The 25012-nt window shown below is 40.5% G+C and overlaps 1 protein-coding gene across 1 annotated transcript; it reads left to right on the forward strand.

Annotated features, from left to right (window-relative positions):
* Positions 1-235: 235 nt before the first annotated feature.
* Positions 236-24309, forward strand: LOC141107278 (sodium-dependent phosphate transport protein 2C-like). Its single transcript, XM_073597970.1, has 12 exons — positions 236-335; positions 1438-1542; positions 1896-2024; positions 2457-2600; positions 3621-3732; positions 4017-4212; positions 4330-4425; positions 5133-5250; positions 6196-6363; positions 15293-15409; positions 17382-17506; positions 23720-24309. Exons 1-12 carry the CDS (start codon positions 236-238, stop codon positions 24230-24232), a joined length of 1923 nt encoding a protein of 640 aa, XP_073454071.1. The 3' UTR covers positions 24233-24309.
* Positions 24310-25012: the final 703 nt, after the last annotated feature.

A 25012-nucleotide genomic window follows, 5' to 3' on the forward strand; every position in this document is an offset into this window, starting at 1 on the left:
TAGATACTGTAAGTAGTGCATTTTATATACAGTTATATAAATCAGACCAAAATTAGGGACAAATGAGGAGGAAAGAGGGACAGAGGCCCTTTGTTCCCGAATGAGGGACAGTTCCTCAAAATCCGGGACAGTTGGGAGCTATGTGTTTTAATACATAAGATATTTTCATATTAATAGATCATTTTTATCTTCCCACTAGAACAACAAGAGAACATCTGAGAGCATTGCCTCCAACATGCCATTCACCAGCAATAACCCACAGGTACCCCTCTCTGACATTAAACTGGGCATCGATGACACGGCGGTTAAGGTTCCATTAGATGAGACTCCAACAGGTAAGGCTGAACAATACTAAATCACTAACGTTTATATACTCTCAGCCATAGGTCCTGTTTAAAGATTAGGGCAAGAAATCTAAATCTCAAGATCATGTGTTGGAATATGACACTTACTTCTGTGCTCCTGATCCAGAGATCGTCATCTTTAAAATGTCAACCCAAGGCCCTTGCAGGCCTTTTGCTCACTGCCCTATACATGTCCAAAATGTGTTGTTGGCCCCCAAGATGTCCTTTGGTATTTTTCCAAGTGAGCATCTCACAGGCACAAAAACAACTCAAGACAAAGGATTAATATTATTATTTTAATTAACATATTCGATTACATGTGTTTTTCAGCCCACAGAAAATAGATATAGACATACAAACTAAGACTATGCAGTATATAACATAGAATACACAGTACAAAGGTCAAGAGTGTGTAATGCACAACATAGCATATAGACTGTAGCTGTTAGGAGTATGTCATGTACAACATAGCTTGTGGAGTGCTGTCCCTTCTGTATTGAACTAGTATTGTAATTGTACTGTCCCCCCTCTACATTGTAAAGCACTACACAAACTGTTGGCGCTATATAAATTCTGCATAATAATATAATAATAATAATAATTGATAGTCAATGCAAAGATAAAATGAGTGTTGGTGTGAGTAGAGTTAGAGGGAGAAAGACTGCTCCAGCCTAAGAAGTCAGTGGGAGGAAAAGAAGCTTTGGCATAGGGGGAAGGAAACATGCCCTGTGTCAGTGAATAACTATTCCTCCCCCTGACCCCCTTATCGATGGTGGTCAAGGGGGACTAATCCTGCCTAAGTGCTATTATCTGTGATTAATTACCTTAACATATGTTCCAGGACCAGCTTTGCTGCATCACTCAGCCACCTATTAGTGAGGTCACAGCCAAAACTATATAGACACTATTGGGCAGTAGATCACTCTGCCCAACAGTGCTAGCATAGATCCAGTGCCAGATACTAGAATTAGTGTTCTAAATAAAGAGAAAATCTGGATGCAACCATTTTCATTCCGTTATTTTGAACAGCAAGCCCCAATACTTCTAAATGTTGGAGAATGTAATCTTGCAGCATTATGATGTTTTTCTATAGATTCCTCATATACAAAGTCTATGGATCTGCCCCATGAAGAGCGAAATGAAGATATTGATCCCTGGGCCTTGCCTGAACTTCAACCATCTGGTCCCTCCTGGAAAGGTGGGTTCTGAATGAGGTTATCTAAAGTTTATTTGGCCTAGTTAACATTGGGTATACACTATCTAAATCCAAAACCTTTTCTTAGTTTTGGATAGAGAAGGACATTAATAAAACACTTGTCAAGTGTTTGTGCATGTGTTTTTTTGTGTATTTAATTTGGGGAGATTTCCCATCACCTCCTGTCCCAGAAACACAACAGAAATTGAAAGGAGATCTCTCCAAATTGAGGATCTTCTATTAAAGCCCTGAGAGGGGTTCTACCCCTTTCCTGCTCAAGCCAAAAAAAAATTGGACTTTAGAAATACTTAAAATACTAAATTAGTGATATAATATATGTTTTATCTTCTCTGCAGATATGAACAATAAAGAGAGAGTGAAAAGAGTTATGATGGGGCTGGTCAAAAGTTTCCTACTCCTAGGGTTCCTGTATTTGTTCATCTGCTCTTTGGATGTTCTGAGTTCAGCTTTCCAGCTAGTTGGAAGTAAGTAAACTGTGCAAAATAAAAAGTCTAGTCTTAAGGGTTACAAAAAGCTGCAAAGTGATTCAGCTTTTTTTGCAATGGGTTTTTTACTGTGATACGGGGACTGTACTGTGTATTCAGACATTTTCTAAAGCATATGAACTAAAAAAATAGTAAAGTGAGAGAACTAGTGCCATTTTTTAAAAAAGTTGAAATGTATACAATATGTTGAGGTGCTAGTGATATTACGTCACTGAATATTTCAAAAAGCAACTCCATTCGCTTTGTTCCATTTTAACACTCGCATCCTATGGTCCTGTGAATCGTTTAATGTGCACTATATCCTATCTAGGGATGAGCTGCCAGTTCAGTCTTGCATCATCATCATCTATATCAACAGAGTGCTTCAACCTCTAAATATTGAGTTTTCATCCACTTTATGCTTTTTTGCAGGTAAACTCACCGGTGATATTTTCAGTGACAATGACATTCTAGCAAATCCAATTGCTGGTCTGGTTATTGGTGTCCTGGTTACGGTTCTGGTGCAAAGCTCAAGTACTTCATCTTCCATTATTGTCAGCATGGTGTCCTCTGGAAGTAAGTATTTATACAGATTACATACTGAGGCAAAAAAGGACTAGAACAAGAAGCAGCTATATCATTTATAAGTGTTTTGAATTTACCTATTGTAAGATCTGCAAAACAATATGTTAAGTGTCAGTATCTTTACCACTATTCCAACTTAAAGTATAACTCAAGCCTCAAAACTTTTTTTTTCCAGTTTTAGACACTGTTTGTACTGCAAAATGTTGTTACAGGGAGAAAAAGTAAGAGGGAGTCACACATTTTCCCATTTTGATAAATGTTCAGATGATAACTGTCAAAGATGTGATTTCCCCAGATTGGGGACATTTTGGGGGGTTTTTCACTTATAGTGGTGTTTTTGGGAACAGAAAATGCAGTGAAGACACAGACCTCCTGCACTACTAAATTGTACATATGTAAATCTGAAGACTCCACTAGAGACTAAGTAACTTGAAGGTTTTCTGTATTATCAGCCTTCTAGAGGATCCTCCATTGGAATATAAGAACAAGGTTGTCCTCCAGCCGAAATAGGAAATTTGACTAGAGGTTAGGGAGAGAAATAAAAGTTTGCCATTCAAGTCCATAAAATACTAAAGAATATTTTTAGGGATGGTACCCTTAACATTAGATGATGAACTTCAAAGAAAGCTAAGGATGTCCTAGATACGAGAAGATATTCACATATAACTGCTCTCAAAGAAGAAAAGCTTGTCAAAAAAAGATCCTGCATGGTGAGATCATGAATACAAATCTGAAGGCCATCCTCTGTCTTTAGAAAGTTTACAGGGAACTTGATAGACATAAAACACTGACGCTACCATTTTTAGCTTGCTTTTAGGGTCAGTAGTCATTTTTATTAGGTCAATAAGCCATAGTACAAGATCGATGGTCATAGGTAATAAAGTAAGGATAGGTAACATTTTGCAGTGGCAACTCCCATATTTTTTCATCACAGATGGGATTGTTTGGTTTCACAATTTTCATGGTATATTGCTTCTATGTGCAAAATTCATGTCTTCTTCTCTCCTGTAGTACTAAATGTGAAGGCATCTATACCCATCGTTATGGGAGTGAACGTCGGAACCTCAGTGACCAGCACATTAGTGTCCTTGGCACAGTCAGGAGATCGCAATGAGTTTCGAAGGTAAAATTAATTCCATTTTCCAGATACACTAAATAAATCTTTGTGGCTGGTTCAACTATGTTCAAGACTTGCAGATCAACACAGTAGATAATATTTTCACCTGATGGAGCACAACCTAACAAGATGCTAAAGATGGGATTTCACAACTACACTGTGATACACAAAGTTATAGGGAGCTAATAGACATTTTCCTCTTTTTAGGTACAAAGCTGGATGTATAAAATGTTAGAATGTTGGATAACTGGAGTAGCATCTGTGTAAAAATTTGAATTAATTGGTTGTAGGGCCTTTGGTGGTTCAGCTGTGCATGGAATGTTTAACTGGTTGACAGTGATTGTACTACTTCCTATTGAGCTGGGAACAGGCTACCTCTTATACCTGTCCGAAGCTATCATCAAAAGCTTCAACATCCATGCTGGAGGCCAAGCCCCAGATATCCTGAAAGTCATCACCCGGCCCTTCACCGATCTCATTATCAAGGTGAGAGACAGACTATCTATCTATCTATCTATCTATCTATCTATCTATCTATCTCTGCTGTGTGAGCATATATGAACCACACTATCTGAATTTAACATTCTTATTAATGCCCTGTAGTTGGACAGCTCTGTAATCACTGGAAACGCTATTGGTGATCCTGAAAGTGCAAATAAAAGTCTGATCAAGAGATGGTGTGAGATAGAAAAGAAAAATGTAAGTGTCCAATTCCAGTGATTTTTTTCATTGAAAGGCAAAGCTGCCCTCTATTTTAAATTAAACTGTTCACTGTCCACATTATGGCGATATTGTATCAAATATTGCAGAGGATGACTAAGCAGGTTTATTAGATTTTGCACACATATTAATCTTTAAACTAATTGTAAACCCTTATATATACCTACTGAAGTGGGTGGCCTCAGGTGGTACACAGAGATTAACCAAATCCTCTTACGTAAGTTGTACCTGTTTATCTCCAGTCTTCTCTTCTCTACATCCATTCAAAGTCTGAGCTGTCAGAAAAAAGGAGGAGGAGTGTTGAGGTCACACTCTTCAGAGTTCAGTGAGGAGAGCTCTGAGGGCTGATTGGGGGGGAAGAGAAACGTCTCCCTCCACAAAGCACACAGGAACAGAGCTGAGTCTGTGAATCAGCTGGAGCTCCTTGCCCTGTCACCATTTTTCTCTTGGTGTCAGGAAAACTTGTCAGAAGATACTCATGCAGGTAAGAATGAGGAATGAGGCAGCAGACAGAAATGACACTTAGTGCTCTAGGTTGAGACACTATAGAGGGATATGCTTTGTTCATATTTCAGGTCTGAGGTTTATAACCACTTTAATGGCATTGTTGGAATGTATGTTTGTGTAGACCTGGGGAAAAAAAAAAACACTTTAAGAAATTCTTTTCTTTGATTCAATTTTTCAAGGTGACCGAGTACTTCCCAGTTAATAACCTGACTGACTGCAGCACAGTTTCCTGCATCACCAACGTATCTGGAACTTTCGTAGAAATTAACACCACAGTAGAAGAAAACATAGAAAGATGTAAGTGTGAGATCAGAGCCTTCTGGTTGCTAGAAAATGCCCCAAAGCTTATATAGACAGTAAAGAGTAAGTCATTATGCACATGAACGCTTTGTAGCTCCTGTGTGCTGAAGCATAAAATCCCTAGTGTTTACTCACACCCAAGGAACTGCACATGCCACAAACAGGCGCCAATACAAGTGAATGGCTGTACAAAACCACACCACTTTTTTGTGGGGAAGTGCCGTACACGCATCCGTAGATAAACGCAGGTTGGTGCAGAAGCCATTGGTGCTTACCTGACCATGGCTGCGTACAGCCATTCACTTGTACTGGCGACTGTACACAGCACGTGTGGCGACCCCAGCGCATAAAAACCCCCCAAGATTTTATGCCTGAGCATACAGGAGCTGCTAAGCGTGTATGTACATGGAGCCTAACTATACTGTGCAAGACTTTCTGTGATGAATTACATGTATCATCATCATGATATCACTAACAGATGGAATCTGGCTATTTATTTTAAATAGAAGGTAAAGTTTATGAGGCAATTCCAGACAATGTTTTAACAGCTTACCTCAATATTGTCTTCCCTTGAAGTGAACAATGAACAACAAGAAAGCCATTTTGTAAGATAACCCTATATACATGAGAGTACAGCTTAGTTATCAACTGGAATGAGGTCTTTAAGGGGGTCTTATTTCACTAAAAAAGCTAAATGTTTTTAACCATTAGAGGCACCTTTCTATGAAATTGTAAATATTACTTTGAAATAGTGCAAATGTTTTGTAGTGTGAAGGAATATCCAGAAGTTTACAGACTGCTCTGCACAAATAACCTAGAAATTTTAGGCTTTGTGCTCCATGGTCATCAATACAGTGAATAGGGTCTGCACGGGGCACACAGTATAGCATGTTAGTGCTACCTTGGTGTATATCTATGACTAATCTCTTTTTCCTCAACCAGGCATTCATATTTTTTCACACATCAATCTCCCGGATATAGCAGTGGGTTTCATCCTCCTGACCGCATCATTGTTGGTGCTTTGCACATGCCTCATCCTCATCGTTAAAATTCTTAACTCTGTCCTGAAGGGTCAGATTGCACAAGTCATCAAGAAGATAATTAATGCAGGTGAAAAAAATTGAATCACAACTATGCTTAAATAATTAACACTAGGCACTTTCCTTTGCTGCAGACTAAGCCTTCATTGACACCAGTGGGGCCTACATGATGTCTACACCATATGTAGACATCATGTTGTCACCTAATTGATGTTATCCTTTTCTACAAGCTCCGTCTATTGTGTCATGTGATTAATAGAGTTAAAAACTATTACTAGAATGTGCTATTGGAGGCAGATTTTTATGTAAATGTAATAATCAACTATTCAGGCCACCAAACCAATAGAATGAAATATTGCTTAATGTTTTCCAAGGAGACTTCTGACTCCTCTCAACATTCTCTACATCCTACAGTGCTGTTACTGAATTTAGCCAGCAACAGCCAGAGGTGGTCAGAAGAGGCAAACAAAGAGAAATTTATTAATGTGGTGGTAGGTCATAAGGCACCTAGAGTGCCCCCATGGTACATACACCCATACACCCTGCAAACCAGATCTGATATTCTCTGCGACATTTCAAAAGGATATTCAAGCCAAACAATGCGACTACTTCCTTCGGAGTTCAGTTTCAAGTGGAATGAAAAGCTATTTTTTTTTTCTTTTCAAGGATTACAACTCCTGTCATTTTTATTTTTTTTGCCATCTGTTTCCCATTGGAGAGATTTCCCTTCATTTCCTATCCCATAGCCAAAACAGGAAGTGAGAAGTCTATCCAAAGTGATAGAATCAAGAGCTGATGTCCCCCTAGAATTTTCCCTCTATTCCTCTCCTAATGACAACCCCAAATTTGGGATTTTCTTTCAATCTCATTTTCAGTGATAATTGTGAATATGACAAACAGACAGGGTAAACCTCTGTGACAGGGGCACAGACAGCAGTGTAAGCCTGACCGAAGCTCTAATCCATCTCCACTCTATCCAAAACAAAAAAAAAGTTTTGCCTACAAGTACTAATGCAATGTGGTTTCATTTATTTCCAAATGGCACCCCAAGCACTAAAGCAACACAATGGCGAGTGAATTTTTTTTCTTGTACATTGGCAAAATGAATGAGCTACCTGAATGCATAACGCAATATACTATGCATTATCGCAAGCAATGCATCAGAGAAAAAAGGTGTGAATGGGCCCTTTATACCAGGAGACTCCAGACAGGGGTAGATATTCATTTTTGTTGTCTGTAAAGATTTATTATTATTAGAATATAGAACAAAATTATTTCAAAACACATTAAAGTGAATACAAATGACAAATCACAAAAAACATGAGCATTTTCAAAATTTAAGTGTAAGGCCTGGTTCACACCTATGCATTTTTTAGTGCATTTTCAGTTTTGCAGAAACACACTACAGTCCATTTAACCACTTAACGACCACCTCACGCTGATATACGTCAGCAGAATGGCACGGGCAGGCAAAATCACGTACCTGGTACGTGATTGCCTTCCCGCGGGCGGGGGGTCCTGTCGGACCCCCCCCCCAGTGCCTGAGGCGGTCACCTTTGGTCTGGCAGCGATCAGAGATGAGGGGGAGGCCATCCGATCGTGGCCCCCCCCCTCACGATCGCTCCCAGCCAATGAGATGCTTCCCCTGCCTCTGTGTAGTACACAGAGGCAGAGGATGTGATGTCATTTCTCCTCGGCTCGGTAGTTTCCGTTCCGGCGCCGAGGAGAGAAGACTGAAATGTGAGTGCACAACACACACACATCACAGTAGAACATGCCAGGCACACATAACACCCCCCTTTACCCCCCCGATCACCCCCCCCCCGATCACCCCCCCCCCCCCCGTCACACTGACACCAAGCAGGTTTGTTTTTTTTCTTGTTTTGTTTTTTTCTGATTACTGCATGGTGTCAGTTTGTGACAGTTACTGTGTTAGGGCAGTTAGTCTTAGCCCCCTGTAGGTCTAGGGTACCCCCCTAACCCCCCCTAATAAAGTTTTAACCCCTTGATCACCCCCTGTCACCAGTGTCGCTAAGCGATCATTTTTCTGATCGCTGTATTAGTGTCACTGGTGACGCTAGTTAGGGAGGTAAATATTTAGGTTCGCCGTCAGCGTTTTATAGCGACAGGGACCCCCATATACTATCTTTTAAATGTTTTAACCCCTTGATTGCCCCCTAGTTAACCCTTTCACCACTGATCACCGTATAACTGTTACGGGTGACGCTGGTTAGTTCGTTTATTTTTTATAGTGTCAGGGCACCCGTCGTTTATTACCGAATAAAGGTTTAGCCCCCTGATCGCCCAGCGGTGATATGCGTCGCCCCAGGCAGCGTCAGATTAGCGCCAGTACCGCTAACACCCACGCACGCAGCATACGCCTCCCTTAGTGGTATAGTATCTGAACGGATCAATATCTGACCCGATCAGATCTATACTAGTGTCCCCAGCAGTTTAGGGTTCCCAAAAACGCAGTGTTAGCGGGATCAGCCCAGATACCTGCTAGCGCCTGCGTTTTGCCCCTCCGCCCAGCCCAGCCCACTCAAGTGCAGTATCGATCGATCACTGTCACTTACAAGACACTAAACGCATAACGGCAGCGTTCGCAGAGTCAGGCCTGATCCCTGCGATCGCTAACAGTTTTTTTAGTAGCATTTTGGTGAACTGGTAAGCACCAGCCCCAAGCAGCGTCAGGTTAGCGCCAGTACCGCTAACACCCACGCACGCAGCGTACACCTCCCTTAGTGGTATAGTATCTGAAAGGATCAATATCTGATCCGATCAGATCTATACTAGCGTCCCCAGCAGTTTAGGGTTCCCAAAAATGCAGTGTTAGCAGGATCAGCCCAGATACCTGCTAGCACCTGCGTTTTGCCCCTCCGCCCAGCCCACCCAAGTGCAGTATCGATCGATCACTGTCACTTACAAAACACTAAACGCATAACTGCAGCGTTTGCAGAGTCAGGCCTGATCCCTGCGATCGCTAACAGTTTTTTTGGTAGCGTTTTGGTGAACTGGCAAGCACCAGTGGCCTAGTACACCCCGGTCGTAGTCAAACCAGCACTGCAGTAACACTTGGTGACGTGGCGAGTCCCATAAGTGCAGTTCAAGCTGGTGAGGTGGCAAGCACAAGTAGTGTCCCGCTGCCACCAAGAAGAAGACAAACACAGGCCCGTCGTTCCCATAGTGCCCTTCCTGCTGCATTCGCCAATCCTAATTGGGAACCCACCACTTCTGCAGCGCCCGTACTTCCCCCATTCACATCCCCAACCAAATGCAGTCGGCTGCATGAGAGTCATTTTCTTTATGTCCTCCCGAGTACCCCTATCCAACGAACCCCCCCCAAAAAAGATGTTGTGTCTGCAGCAAGCGCGGATATAGGCGTGACACCCACTATTATTGTCCCTGTCCTGACAATCCTGGTCTTTGCATTGGTGAATGTTTTGAACGCTACCATTCACTAGTTGAGTATTAGCGTAGGGTACAGCATTGCACAGACTAGGTACACTTTCACAGGGTCTCCCAAGATGCCATCGCATTTTGAGAGACCCAAACCTGGAACCGGTTACAGCTATAAAAGTTAGTTACAAAAAAAAGTGTAAAAAAAAAATATATATATATAAAATAAAAAAAAATAGTTGTCGTTTTATTGTTCTCTCTCTCTCTATTCTCTCTCTATTGTTCTGCTCTTTTTTACTGTATTCTATTCTGCAATGTTTTATTGTTGTTATGTTTTATCATGTTTGCTTTTCAGGTATGCAATTTTTTATACTTTACCGTTTACTGTGTTTTATTGTTAACCATTTTTTTGTCTTCAGGTACGCCATTCATGACTTTGAGTGGTTATACCAGAATGATGCCTGCAGGTTTAGGCATCATCTTGGTATCATTCTTTTCAGCCAGCGGTCGGCTTTCATGTAAAAGCAATCCTAGCGGCTAATTAGCCTCTAGACTGCATTTACAAGCAGTGGGAGGGAATGCCCCCCCCCCACCGTCTTCCGTGTTTTTCTCTGGCTCTCCTGTCTCAACAGGGAACCTGAGAATGCAGCCGGTGATTCAGCCAGCTGACCATAGAGCTGATCAGAGACCAGAGTGGCTACAGACATCTCTATGGCCTAAGAAACCGGAAGCTACGAGCATTTCATGACTTAGATTTCGCCGGATGTAAACAGCGCCATTGGGAAATTGGGAAAGCATTTTATCGCACCGATCTTGGTGTGGTCAGATGCTTTGAGGGCAGAGGAGAGATCTAGGGTCTAATAGACCCCAATTTTTTCAAAAAAGAGTACCTGTCACTACCTATTGCTATCATAGGGGATATTTACATTCCCTGAGATAACAAAAAAAATGATTAAAAAAAAAAAATGAAAGGAACAGTTTAAAAATAAGATAAAAAAGCAAAAAAATAATAAAGAAAAAAAAAAAAAAAGCACCCCTGTCCCCCCCTGCTCTCGCGCAAAGGCGAACGCAAGCATCGGTCTGGCGTCAAATGTAAACAGCAATTGCACCATGCATGTGAGGTGTCACCGTGAACGTCAGATCGAGGGCAGTAATTTTAGCAATAGACCTCCTCTGTAAATCTAAAGTGGTAACCTGTAAAGGCTTTTAAAGGCTTTTAAAAATGTATTTTGTTTGTCACCACTGCACGTTTGTGCGCAATTTTAAAGCATGTCATGTTTGGTATCCTTGTACTCGGCCTAAGATCATCTTTTTTATTTCATCAAACATTTGGGCAATGTAGTGTGTTTTAGTGCATTCAAATTTAAAAAAGTGTGTTTTTTCCCAAAAAAATGCGTTTGAATAATCGCTGGGCAAATACTATGTGAAAAAAAAAAATAAAACACCCACCATTTTAATCTGTAGGGCATTTGCTTTAAAAAACATATAATGTTTGGGGGTTCAAAGTAATTTTCTTGCAAAAGAAAAAAACATTTTCATGTAAACAAAAAGTGTCAGAAAGGGCTTTGTCTTCAAGTGGTTAGAAGAGTGGGTGATGTGTGACATAAGCTTCTAAATGTTGTGCATAAAATGCCAGGACAGTTTAAAACCCCCCCAAATAACCCCATTTTGGAAAGTAGACATCCCAAGCTATTTGCTGAGAGTCATGTCGAGTCCATGGAATATTTTATATTGTGACACAAGTTGCGGGAAAGAGACAAATTTTTTTTTTTTTTGCACAAAGTTGTCACTAAATGATATATTGCTCAAACATGCCATGGGAATATGTGAAATTACACCCCAAAATACATTCTGTTGCTTCTCCTGAGTACGGGGATACCACATGTGTGAGACTTTTTGGAAGCCTAGCCGTGTACGGGACCCCGAAAACCAAGCACCGCCTTCAGGCTTTCTAAGGGCGTAAATTTTTGATTTCACTCTTCACTGCCTATCACAGTTTCGGAGGCCATGGAATGCCCAGGTGGCACAAAACCCCCCCAAAAGACCCCATTTTGGAAAGTAGACACCCCAAGCTATTTGCTGAGAGGTATAGTGAGTATTTTGCAGACCTCACTTTTTGTCACAAAGTTTTGAAAATTGAAAAAAGAAAAAAAAAATGTTTTTTCTTGTCTTTCTTCATTTTCAAAAACAAATGAGAGCTGCAAAATACTGCAAAATGGGGGGGGTTGTGCCACCTGGGCATTCCATGGCCTCCGAAACTGTGATAGGCAGTGAAGAGTGAAATCAAAAATTTACACCCTTAGAAATCCTGAAGGCGGTGATTGGATTTCGGGGGCCCCGTACGCAGCTAGGCTCCCAAAAAGTCCCACACATGTGGTATCCCCATACTCAGGAGAAGCAGCTAAATGTATTTTGGGGTGCAATTCCACATATGCCCATGGCCTGTGTGAGCAATATATCATTTAGTGACAACTTTGTGCAAAAAAAAAAAAAATGTGTCACTTTCCCGCAACTTGTGTCAAAATTTAAAATATTCCATGGACTCAACATGCCTCTCAGCAAATAGCTTGGGGTGTCTACTTTCCAAAATGGGGTCATTTGGGGGGGTTTTGTGCCATCTGGGCATTTTATGGCCTTCAAAACTGTGATAGGTAGTGAGGAGTGAAATCAAAAATTTACGCCCTTAGAAATCCTGAAGGCGGTGATTGGTTTTCGGGGCCCCGTACGCGGCTAGGCTCCCAAAAAGTCCCACACATGTGGTATCCCTGTACTTAGGAGAAGCAGCTGAATGTATTTTGGGGTGCAATTCCACATAGGCCCATGGCCTGTGTGAGCAATATATCATTTAGTGACAACTTTTTGTAAATATTTTTTTTTTTTGTCATTATTCAATCACTTGGGACAAAAAAAATAATTATTCAATGGGTTCAACATGCCTCTCAGCAATTTCCTTGGGGTGTCTACTTTCCAAAATGGGGTCATTTGGGGGGGGGGGTTGTACTGCCCTGCCATTTTAGCACCTCAAGAAATGACATAGGCAGTCTAAACTAAAAGCTGTGTAAATTCCTGAAAATGTACCCTAGTTTGTAGACGCTATAACTTTTGCACAAACCAATAAATATACGCTTATTGACATTTCTTTTTTACCAAAGACATGTGGCCGAATACATTTTGGCCTAAATGTATGACTAAAATTGAGTTTATTGTTTTTTTTTTATAACAAACAGTAGAAAATATCATTTTTTTTCAAAATTTTCGGTCTTTTTCCGTTTATAGCACAAAAAATAAAAATGGCAGAGGTGATCAAATACAATCAAAAGAAAGCTCTATTTGTGGGAAGAAAAGGACGCCAAATTCGTTTGGGTACAGCATTGCATGACCGCGCAATTAGCATTTAAAGCGACGCAGTGCCAAATTGGAAAAAGTCCTCTGGTCCTTAAGCAGCATAATGGTCCGGTCCTTAAGTGGTTAACATGGTTTCCTATGGGTCATGTTCACATCTATGCATTTTATGGAAAGGGCCAGGGACTTTTTTCTGTTTTTTGGTTCTATAGACATCAACGGATCAAAAGCGTGTATTGAAAAATGCAAAATGCAACTGCAATATGCAAACTGCAACCTGCATAGGTGTGAATCAGGCCTTAACTGCTTGTCGACCACCGCATGTACATATACATCGGCAGAATGACACGGCTGCGCAAATGGGAGTACCTGTATGTCCCTTTGAATTTGCCACCGTGACATCCCGCCACGAGCTCCGTGAGTAGGACCGCGGGTATCCCCGCAGATTCAATGTCCGCGGGGATACCCGCGATTGTCTCACGGAGAGGAAGAACGGGGAGATGCTAATGTAAACAAGCATCTGCCCATTCTGCCTAGTGACACTGTCACTTATCATAGCTCCCTGTGATCGGGAGCTATGATCAGTGATGTGTCACACACAGCCCCTCCCCCCCACAGTTAGAATCACTCCCTAGGACACACTTAACCCCTTCCTAGCCCCCTAGTGGTTAACCCCTTCACTGCCAGTGTCATTTTTACAGTAATCAGTGCAATTTTATAGCACTGATCGCTGTAAAAATGACAATGGTCCCAAAAATGTGTCAACATTGTTCGATGTGCCGCCATAATGTCGCAGTCATCGCAGATCGCCGCCATTACTATTAAAAAAAAGTTATTAATAAAAATGCCATAAAACTATCCCCTATTTTGTAGACGCTATAACTTTTGCGCACACCAATCAATAAATGCTTATTGCGATTTTTTTTACCAAAAATATGTAGAAGAATACGTATTGACCTAAACTGAGGGAAAAAAAAGTTTTTTTTATATATTCTCTGGGGATATTTATTATAGCAAAAAGTAAAAAATAATGCATTTTTTTCAAAATTGTCGCTCTATTTTTGTTTATAGCGCAAATAATAAAAAGCGCAGAGGTGATAAAATACCACCAAAAGAAAGCTCTATTTGTGGGAAAAAAGGATGTCAATTTTGTTTGGGAGCCACGTCGCACGACCGCGCAATTGTCAGTTAAAGCAATGCAGTGCCGAATCGCAAAAAGTGCCCTGGTCTTTGGCCAGCAAATTGTTTCGGGGCTTAAGTGGTTAATAGACTATTATCTAATTCAGAAGTGGGCAGGGGTGCTGCAGATGATAGTAGAAGCTTACTCAACACAGAACATCTACATATATTCTGCTACAAACATATGCTTGTGGATATAAATTGTAGATAAGGTACTATATCGTCACTTCCTACAGCAGCCAATTAGAATCTTTCTTTCAGTCTCTAGCCTGTACTAAAAGAAGGCAAATTAAATCTGAATGGTTAGCATATGTTTTGAAAAATATACAAAATTTTATAATTTGTTATGACTAAGTGCGATATCTTTGTATCACTTAGATGTCATTAAAGCGGTAGTAAACTGCCAAAAAAATTTTTAAAAATCAGCCCCCCTGCAGGTTTAAGTCACCACGTACTAGCACATTATTACAGACTTACCTGCACACTGAGCCTTCCAGCACAGCAATGTCACAGCTCCCCAGTACTTCATCTTTACCTGGTCTTCCTTGCTGGTTTGTGGGCGGCACGGGTATGCCTTCCCTTCAGAGCGCATGCTCTGGTGAGGCCGCCATCTGCATCCCATTTGAATGTATCCTAAACAGTGCAGGTTTTATTAGATACAGTATTCACTGTACCTACAGGTAAGCCTTATTATAGGCTTACCCGTAGGTACAAGTTGAAAAGTGGACTTTACTTCCACTTTAAGATGTTACTATTTTATTGTGCTGCTAATATCTGTTTCATAACTAAAGAAAAACATCCACAGGCAAATAAAAAGCATTGCACAATAAATAATGTTATACATATTCATGGTGCAATACCCATGTATTTGGGAGCTGCCGTCATAACTGGTGAAATTAGTACAAGTATTGCCACAAATAGTTTTCTAAATAATGTTAAACACAATGTTATAATTTACTTCAAAATCTCACTTAAATCTATCACATTAACTTATTAAAATACCAATAAACTTTATAATGCAGTATACTGTTCATGTGTTTATTTAGGCATAAATATAATTATGAATTATGTGCACACAGACTTCCCGTTCCCATTCAGCTGGCTCACTGGATATTTGGCAATCCTCATTGGTGCTGTAATGACATTCGTGGTCCAGAGTAGTTCCGTGTTCACTGCCGCTATCGTACCTCTGATGGGTGAGTGGTTATCATTAAAAGACATTTATCCTTCCGAGCATTTGTACTTGTTCAAGTATTCCTTTAAAATGCTGGAGTGCAATTTACAGAATTCTGCTGTATCAGCTTAACCGCTTCTAACAAAAGTACCAATCATGTTGTACTGTAGCCACTAGGGGTTGACACTATCAATGTTAATGCTATTTCAGACCTGGCCTACAGTATATCTAAAGCTAAAATTAGTTTTTTTTTTCATGTCATATTTTCATGTCATGTCATTGTTGGATTTCATTTTTGTTATCTCTGTGTGAATGCAATTATTTTATTACATAAAGTGTATACATACAGTGTGTATATGTATATATATATATATATATATATATATATATATATATATACACACACACACACACATATACATACACACATATGTGCTTATAGATGTGTTAATAAAAAAAAAAAAAAAAAAAGACCTATACTATAGAGAAATAAAGGACCTAGCTCACACGCTATTTAAAAAAAAAGGCCCCTCTCAATGCAGCAGTCTACAATACAAAACATAGATTTCCCACTGCATAGTACACCAAAGCTCACATATAATAGAACCCATGTTTTTGTTGCTCTTGATTTCTTGATTATATAATTGTTAAAATTGATTGTAACACCTTAGTCTTTCTAAAACATATAGCCTATTTAAGTCTTTCATTGCTTGTAACTACAAGAAATACTAAGATCTGATATGTAAATTCAACTAATGCTACCATTTAATGTAATCAACATTTTGTTAATTGTACCAATGTTTATATTTTCAAAATCAATAAACAAATTTGACAAGCATAATAGAACCCATGATCTTGCAATATGATGTAGTTGCCACGATATAAAATATTGCAATGTAAAACATGGCCAGAATATAAAATCATACAGCGTTCAAATATAATATATAGTAGCACCTCAATGCGGTACAATGCTACAACGGAATACAAGACATTTGCACCAGCATAAGAAACCTGTCCCACAACAGGGTGTAAAGTTCCCACTTGTTTCAGGGGTCCAGTGAAAATGTCTTTACAGTCCCACAACTGAGTCCTGTTTCACACAACACCTCAAGGAAACTTGCTGGCTGATTCCTTTCTTTTCAGCCCTTTCTCACAGGTGGTTAACCCCTTTAGGGCCAAAGTACCTGTAGTCAGGGCTGAAGGCTCTTTCCTACTTAAGATCTTTTCAGCCTTTGAATTCCAGGACCAGAATATGTTAACCCAACATTTTATATTCCTGATACAGTATGTGCCCACTATACCCTGTACTTGTATGAAAAAATATCTGGTTCTCTTTGTATCACTTCCTTTCTGTGAAATCCCTGGAGTTCCTTCCAGTCCCTCTGCTTTCCTATTAAAAAATGACCACACTAGGCAGGCAAACACAGCGTCAGTTCTTAGCTGTGCTGGGAACTCAGTGTGCTCTCCTCCAATGATCAGACTTGTCCTGCCCCCCCCCCCCCCCCCACTGCACAGCCATTCACTGAGAAACTCAGTGTGCTGCTGCTTCTCCTCCTCCTCCCCCAGCACTTATGTAGCTGAGAACAGAGAGAATGTGATCACTTATAAGAAAGGAAAAAAAAATGAATTTATAATTGTGTTATATGTATACACAAATGTTTTGCCTTTCATTTCTATTTTAAACTGAATGGGTTGTTTTACAAAGTGATTGTTTACAATCACTTTAATAACTCCAGGAAGATTGCAGATCAGCTTTCCGCTTTCTAAACAGATTACCTTGAAATCTTTCACCCCGTACAGGTGAAAATCCCTGAGTCTCTACACTGTCTCTTTAATTGTCCCCATTAAAGGGACCACAGCCCAAACAATGAAGACACATATTTCTCATTCAGGGCCCAACCTGCAAATATTAATTATTTTTATGTTGCTAAACTTACTTTTGATAGGTACAACTCTCTAGGAATTGTTTTATGATAATTGTCTAATTTTTGCAGGTGTTGGTGTCATCAGCATGAAACGAGCCTATCCTCTGTTTCTTGGATCTAATATTGGTACCACCACTACAGCTGTGTTAGCGGCCTTAGCCAGCCCTGCGTCTTCCCTAAGTGAATCAGTGCAGGTATGATGTCTTGTAATTCCTTGCTTGCTTTGAGGAATTTAAAAGGCTGTGAATAAAAATAATTATTGCGCTTACCCTGGATCAAACACAAAGAAAGGAGCAGCTACACAAGAATGTGACAAAAATTCAAAAAAGTAGTGAAGGTAAGTGTGTAGCGCTAAATATTCGAAACAGTGAAATGTGTGTAAATCACGAAATAATAAATAATAATTAATAATATGCACCCCACTGGGTGAAATAGTGAAACAATAAGTCCACAAGTGAGGCAAATACAGTGGAAATGTCCATCATAAAAGGATGAAGAATATCACATGAAGATGTCATAAAGCCGTATGAACCATCCCATGGAAATTTCTTTCAAACAAATGGTATGACTTAAACATGCTTACCGGAATTGTTGGATCCGGCTGTCAGCGACAACGGATCAATCAAGCATGGATAATCCCAATCGGCAGATGGACTGGGCTGTCACAGGAATCCTGAAGAATATGGGGTACACCTCGCTGATATTGCAATGGTGTTAACCACAGATGGAGCCAATGGACAGCCATAGGCCTATAAGATGTTGGTGTCCCAATCGTGTAGATGGATCGAACAGCCAAGTGTATCCACGAGAAATCCAAAAGCAGCAAATGGATTCTGGTATAGCGTACCCCTGAGAGGGGTAATAAGGACCCAATAGAGGAACCCAAAAAAACGTGAATCCACAGAACATGGAAAGAAAAAGAAAAAATAGGGGCTCCAATGGTGCAGGTAAAAAAAATAGGTTTTAATTGATAAAAACCGACATACATGAATAAAAGTGATCACAGTTCAATAAAAGCAATATGGGGAGTGGTGTACCTGGCCCGGTACACCACTCCCCATATTGCTTTTATTCGATCCATCTACACAATTGGGAGACCAACATCTGATCGGCCTATAGCTGTCCATTGGCTCCATCTGTGGTTAACACCATTGGGATATCAGCGAGGTGTACCCCATATTCTTCAGGATTCCTGTGACAGCCCGATCCATCTGCTGATTGGGATTATCCATGCTTGATTGATCCGTTGTTGCTGACAGTCGGGTCCAACAGTTCCGGTAAGCGTGTTTAAGTCATACCATTTGTTTGAAAGAAATTTCCATGGGATGGTTCATACGGCTTTATGACATTTTCACCGTGATATTCTTCATCCTTTTATGATGGACATTTCCATTGTATTTGCCTCACTTGTGGACTTATTGTTTCACTATTTCACCCAGTAGGGTGCATATTATTAATTATTATTTATTATTTAGTGATTTACACACATTTCACTTTTTCGAATATTTAGCGCTACACACTTACCTTCACGAATTTAAAAGGCTGCCAACATTTTATATAACTGCTCTTTCTCACAAGGCAAGTCTATTAATCTGCCAGAATATTTGTTTCCCTGCAGCTCTCCTTCTTCTGTCTTCCACATAACTACTGTATAGTGTAATTGGTGGAGTTTAAAGGGGGGAACTCATGAGGACTGCGGGGGACACAAGAGATCAACACTTTGGGGGTTATTTACTAAAGGCAAATCCACTTTGCACTACAAGTGCACTGCAAATGCACTTGAAAGTGCACTGAAAGTGCACTTGGAAGTGCAGTCGTTCTATGTCTGAGGGGGACATGCAAGGAAAATAAAAAACAGCATTTTAGCTTGCACATGATTGGATGATAAAATCAGCAGAGCTTCCCCTCATTTCAGATCTTCCCCCAGATCTACAGTGACTGCACTTTCAAGTGCACTTTTAGTGCAGAGTGGATTTGCCTTTAATAAATAACCCCCTCTGAAAGTGGTTGTAAACCCTCCCTTCTGACTTTTAACTATAGGTAAGCCTTGAATAAGGCTTACCTATAGGTAATGGAAATATCTCCTAAACGTGCGCTGTTTAGGAGATATTTCACTTGAAGTGTGCCACATATGTGGTCAATAGAGCAGAGGATGAGGCGGCACTGGTGGGCACTGATGAGGAGGCACTAATAAAGCTGCACAGTTATGCGGCACTGATGGGCACTGATAGGCAGCACTGATGGGCACTGATGAGGAGGCACCGATTGGCAGCACTGAGGGGCACTGATAGGCGTCACTGATGGACACTGAGGAGGAGGCATCCATTGGCAACACTGATGACCACTGATAGACGCCAATGATGGGTACTGTTGAGGAGGCACCGAATGGCAGCACTGATGGGCATTGATATCCGGCAAGTGTGTATAGATCGTGATCGGCTGTGATTGGACACAGCTGATTATGTGGTTAAGAGCAGCTGTGACTTGCTCTTTACCCCAATCTGTGACCAGCTGTGTCCAAAGGGTACAGCGATCACAGATCGCTCTGGGTACTGTAGGCGTCATTCGACTGGGGGGTGACGCCGCTCCCCTGAACAATGCCACCCAAGGCAAACACTTTGTTTGCCTTGCGGCAGATACGCCCCTGGTGAAGAGTCATATCAAACATGATTTTAAGGTAAAAATAATGCAATAATAGGGGTTGGTTTACTAAAGGCAAAATAGACTGTGCAGTTAGCAAGTGCAGTTGCACTCTGAAAAGTTCAGTTGCTCCAGAGCTTATTAAATTAGACAAAGCTTCTTGCAAAGAATACCCAATCACATGCAAGGCAAATAAAAAAAAACAGCATTGTACTTTCACATGATTGAATGATAGAAGTCAGCAGAGCTTCACCTCATTTAATAAGCTCTGGAGCAACTGCACTTTGTAGAGTGGGAATGCACTTGAAAAGTGCAGTCTATTTGCCTTTAGTAAATTAACCCCACAGTGTCACTAAATTCCAAAAAACAAATCTTTTTAAATTCTACAGATAAAGTAAAGATTTCAGTGGTCACTACAACCAGAAAATCTCAAGCTGTTGTGGGACAACATGTCCCAGCATGGCATTCCAGACAGTAAGACTATATGGTCAAGAAAAGACCTCTCAGACCATGCTGGGATTGAATGTCCATGGCGCCTGGAGATTTGCTGGCTGGCTATCACTGGCTGAGTGAGTTTTTTCTTAAGCCTGGTATACACAGGTAGTTTCTTTTTTTTATTCAACCCAGCGGGCTAAACAAAAAAAAAAAAAACGGAGGAGCTTGCTATATTAACTTTGCGATATTAGTACAGTGATCTCCCCGCTGAGCTATTGTATTCTGACAGGGGGACCATTGGCTGTAAGCACTGATCGGATGCCGGTCGGCTGCTTGTTTTCCAGCATACCTGTTCGAAGAAGCCGGACAGGCTATTGTACACACTGGCCAAATGTCGGTTTCTGTTGAACCGGTCGATACCAGACATGTATATCAATGCACAACTCGGTTCTTTGCTGGCCAAAAATGATCATAATTTGAAACAGCCAACCACTAGTTCTTCTGTGTCAGATGAGCTGCAGACTGAGCTTTATTGTCTTTGATCCACCTTGCATAAGACAGTGAACTACTTTATAATATATCCATCGCATTATAAGCAGTCTGTACTACTTTTGATTACACAGTACTGTTAAGGATCTCAGAAAATATGGCCTGACATTTGTTGATTATACAATACATTCAACGTTAGAGAGGTATTAACCCCCCCACCAAAAAAAAAGTTATAAATTGCAGCTTACCAATCCTTAAATGTGGTGGCTGTATTAGCTTTTTTTTCTTTATTTTTTCTTTAATTTTACCTGGTAATCCAGACAGTAACACACTTTCTATCATAGAGGGGCTCTACGAAGGAGCACTAGAGTCACCAGTCAGCAGCATTGTCTGGAGAGTGTAGTGCTGGAAGGACTAATAGACTAATAGATTTAGATGGACTTTACATAAGTGACTACAAATTAAAGTCTAACTTCAGCTAATAATTTTTAATCAATTACAGAAACCTTTTTCTTTTCTTTTTGGGATAAAGGTTTTACATGCATAAAAGCTGACTATTGTAAGCACCACTGTGAGTGTTAAAGTGGAGGGCCATCCTGAAAAAAAAAAATCACCAAAAATCCTATAAAAAAATTTAAAAAAACATTTGAAAAAAAAATGTTTAAACTTACCTAAACCCTTGTTGCTAGGTAGTCTTCCTAATCTGCCTCTTCCTTTTTCGCGGCGTGTTCTGCTCCTCGGTGAGCGGCCCCGTTGTCTTCTGGTAACTGTGTGTGTTCCAAGAACATCACGGGGCCATTCACAGAGCGCTGCGCCGCTCGCACGTGCACAGGAGGAAACTGGCAGTGAAGCCGCAAGGCTACACTGCCTGTTTCCCTTACCTAGGATGGCGGTGCCGGGACCCGAGAGCCGAGGGACGGGTCGGCCTCGGGCGGCCGACATCGCGGGCACCCAGGACAGGTAAGTACTTTTTTAAAGTCAGCAGCTACAGTGTTTGTAGCTGCTGACTTTTAAATTTTTTTTTAAGGCCGGAATCCCGCTTTAAATTGTTTGTCTTAACCATATGACTGCATCATATACTGCAGGTATTAATGCTGTAAAATATAAAGTAATGCAGCTTACTCACTAGGGGGAGAACCCCTGGGGGACTCCATAATGGAAAAAGATCTGGGGGTCCTAGTAGATCACAGGCTCAGCAATGACATGCAATTCCAAGCTGCAGTAAGCAGAATATTAGCATGCATTAAAAAGGGAATTTACTAAGAGATAAAACTATAATTCTACCACTCTACCACAAAACTCTGGTGCGGACGCATCTTGAGTATGCCGTCCAGTTCTGGTCACCAGTCCTCAGGAAGGATGTGCTGGAACTGGAGAGAGTCCAGAGAAGGGTAACAAAACTAATAAGAGGACTGGAGGACCTCAGTTACAAGGAACGACTACAAGCATTAAACTTTATATACTTGAGAGGAGATATGATAGCAATATACAAATACCTCAATGGTAATTCTAGCATAGAAAAAAGCTATTCAGTTTCTGGGAGCTTAAAGTGATGTTCCGGCCGAAATTATACTTTTTGAATAAAAATACCCCTATAATTCACAAGCTTAATGTATTCTAGTAAAGTTAGTCTGTAAACTAAGGTCTGTTTTGTTAGTTTATAGCAGTAGTTTGTTATTTTATAAACTTACAGCAGGCAGTGGCCATCTTAAGTGTGGGCATCTGAAGCCAGACTGTATTTCTTCCTGGATCTCATCCTTGCAGATCTCGCACATGCTCAGTGCAGCACAAGCAGTGTAATAGGTTTCAGGTCAGGTTTCCATAGCAACGGCAGTGTCAGAGGAAGTTGCCGCCCCTTCCCAGAAGGCATTGCAAACAGGAAATGATGCGATGGGCCACGGCCAGGGAGGAGGAAGTGAAAAATGAATACAGCAGATATACAGTTAGGTGCTGAGAATTTTTTTTTTTAAATATCCAATTCGTTTACAGTGCACAGTTAAGTGAGGGATGCTGAAGAGTTGTAAAATTGGGTGGAACTCCACTTTAAGAAGACAGGCAGCCACTTAGTGGAATTGGAGGAGAGGAGGTTTAACCTTAAACTGAATAGGGGGTACTTTACTGTCAGAGACTTAGGTTGTGGAACTCCCTTCTACAATCAGTGCTGTCAGCCAGGAGTGTCGATAGTTAAAAAAAAAAACTCATAGATGGGCATCATGGAGAACGCATTATACAGGGGTATGGAAAATGGTATTGACATAAACACACACATCCACACCCACAGAGGTTGAACTGGATGGACTGGTGTCTTTATTCAACCTTACCAACTATGTAACTATGTATATTAGTGATTTTGCCTTTATTGCCACCTTAAGCTTATGGAAAAAAAACAAAAAATATTAATCTTTTTTTAAGTATTGAGTACTCACACCTCGCTGCTTTGAAATCACGGGCAGAATCATGGGCAAATCTGCCCGCGAATCAAAACGCTTGGGTGTGAATGCAGCCTAAATCTTAATTGACCTAACTCCCCACATTTTAATTATCCCATGAGCAATTCAAAACCTAAAATTCTTTGGTAGTCATTCTCAAAGAAATTATTCAATTGCAATGTTATTATCAACTTTCTGGCTACCAAACAAAGTATGTTACAATTTGTAGTTCCAAAGACTCCTGTGTGAACTTTAGCACAGGAGATAATGACATGGATATGTCCCCAATAAACCTTCAAGTACTGAACACTGATCAGATATTAGCCTACAAGACAGATAACATCGATGAAAGGAATTCTGCAGTTTTATCATATTATCTCAATAATTATTTAACCCTCTTCTTATTTATTCTAGGTGGCGTTCATTCACCTTTTCTTCAATCTCACTGGCATTCTCCTCTGGTATGTTATCCCATACCTTCGTATACCGATCCACATAGCCAAAAAATTTGGAGATATTACAGCAAAATACCGCTGGTTTGCAGTTCTGTACCTCCTCTTGAGCTTCCTTATCCTACCCCTGGCTGTTTTTGGCCTGTCTATGGCTGGATGGATTGTGCTAGCCGCTGTCGGAGGGCCAATTCTGGTTGTCATTGTTGCAGTTATAATCATCAATATTCTTCAGAAGAGGTTGCCAAAATATTTACCATCTTTCCTGAGGAACTGGGATTTCCTACCTCTTTGGCTACACTCTTTGGCACCCTGTGACGATTTTTTCTTCACCATGTGTGGATGCTGTTGTAAGAAGTGCTCTCAGCACAGAGAAGAGGAAGAAAAATCAAAAGAACCTCTTCCCCTGAAGGACTCTCCATCCCTTGAGACTTACTGCTATGACAATCCGGACTTTGTTCAATCCCAGGAGCTATGAGGGTGCAGCCTTACACCCACGTGGATCTATCAGGACTCAAACTCCCTATTTTCACCAGCCCTACCCTCAACTATTTATGTGAAAGAAAACACTTTATTTTGATATTAATTCATGATATTTTTTTGTACATAATATGGTGCTCTGTTCCAGGACAAAAAGTCAACTGTAACCTATGGTTCGATCAGATCATGTTAAACTGGTATATTCTCTTAAAACCCCACAAGGGGCCAGCTGTGATAATTAAAGGTTTTGATTGCAGTCTGCGCAGGACTGGCACGAGAGCCATTTTTTCCTTCCTGCAGAAGGTAGTCTTTTTTTTTTTTTTTTTTAAAGCCACCTAAATTGAGTTAGGGGAAAGCTCCTAGATGGAAGTCATATTGGTCAATCTCAAACTAACTGAGCCAGTAATCTCAGGTTTTTCAGAAGATTTTGGGTAATAATAAATATATTAGCCTCTGGTTATTGAACAAGTCATGTTCTAAAAAACAGAGGAATTTAGTCAAAAGGTAATATGAGCTGAGGGTCTCTGTAAAAATAGATCATGTTGATGTGTATGAAGACCTTAACTTCTGATTGCATACTCCACTTCTGTGCTAATCAGTGGTGGATACAAAATGGCCTTCCAATGGTATGCTTATAAACTTTTGTTGATGTAGAACACATTTATCCATTTGTGCTCAGCATGTAAGAGGTAATTAATTGTCAGTGTTTTAGCAGTTCACTAACTTTTTGCACAGTATGCTACACCTGTCACTCTAAGAGCCTTAGATTGACATAGAT

Source organism: Aquarana catesbeiana, linkage group LG09 (assembly GCF_042186555.1).
Source record: "Aquarana catesbeiana isolate 2022-GZ linkage group LG09, ASM4218655v1, whole genome shotgun sequence".
Lineage (NCBI taxonomy): Eukaryota > Metazoa > Chordata > Amphibia > Anura > Ranidae > Aquarana > Aquarana catesbeiana.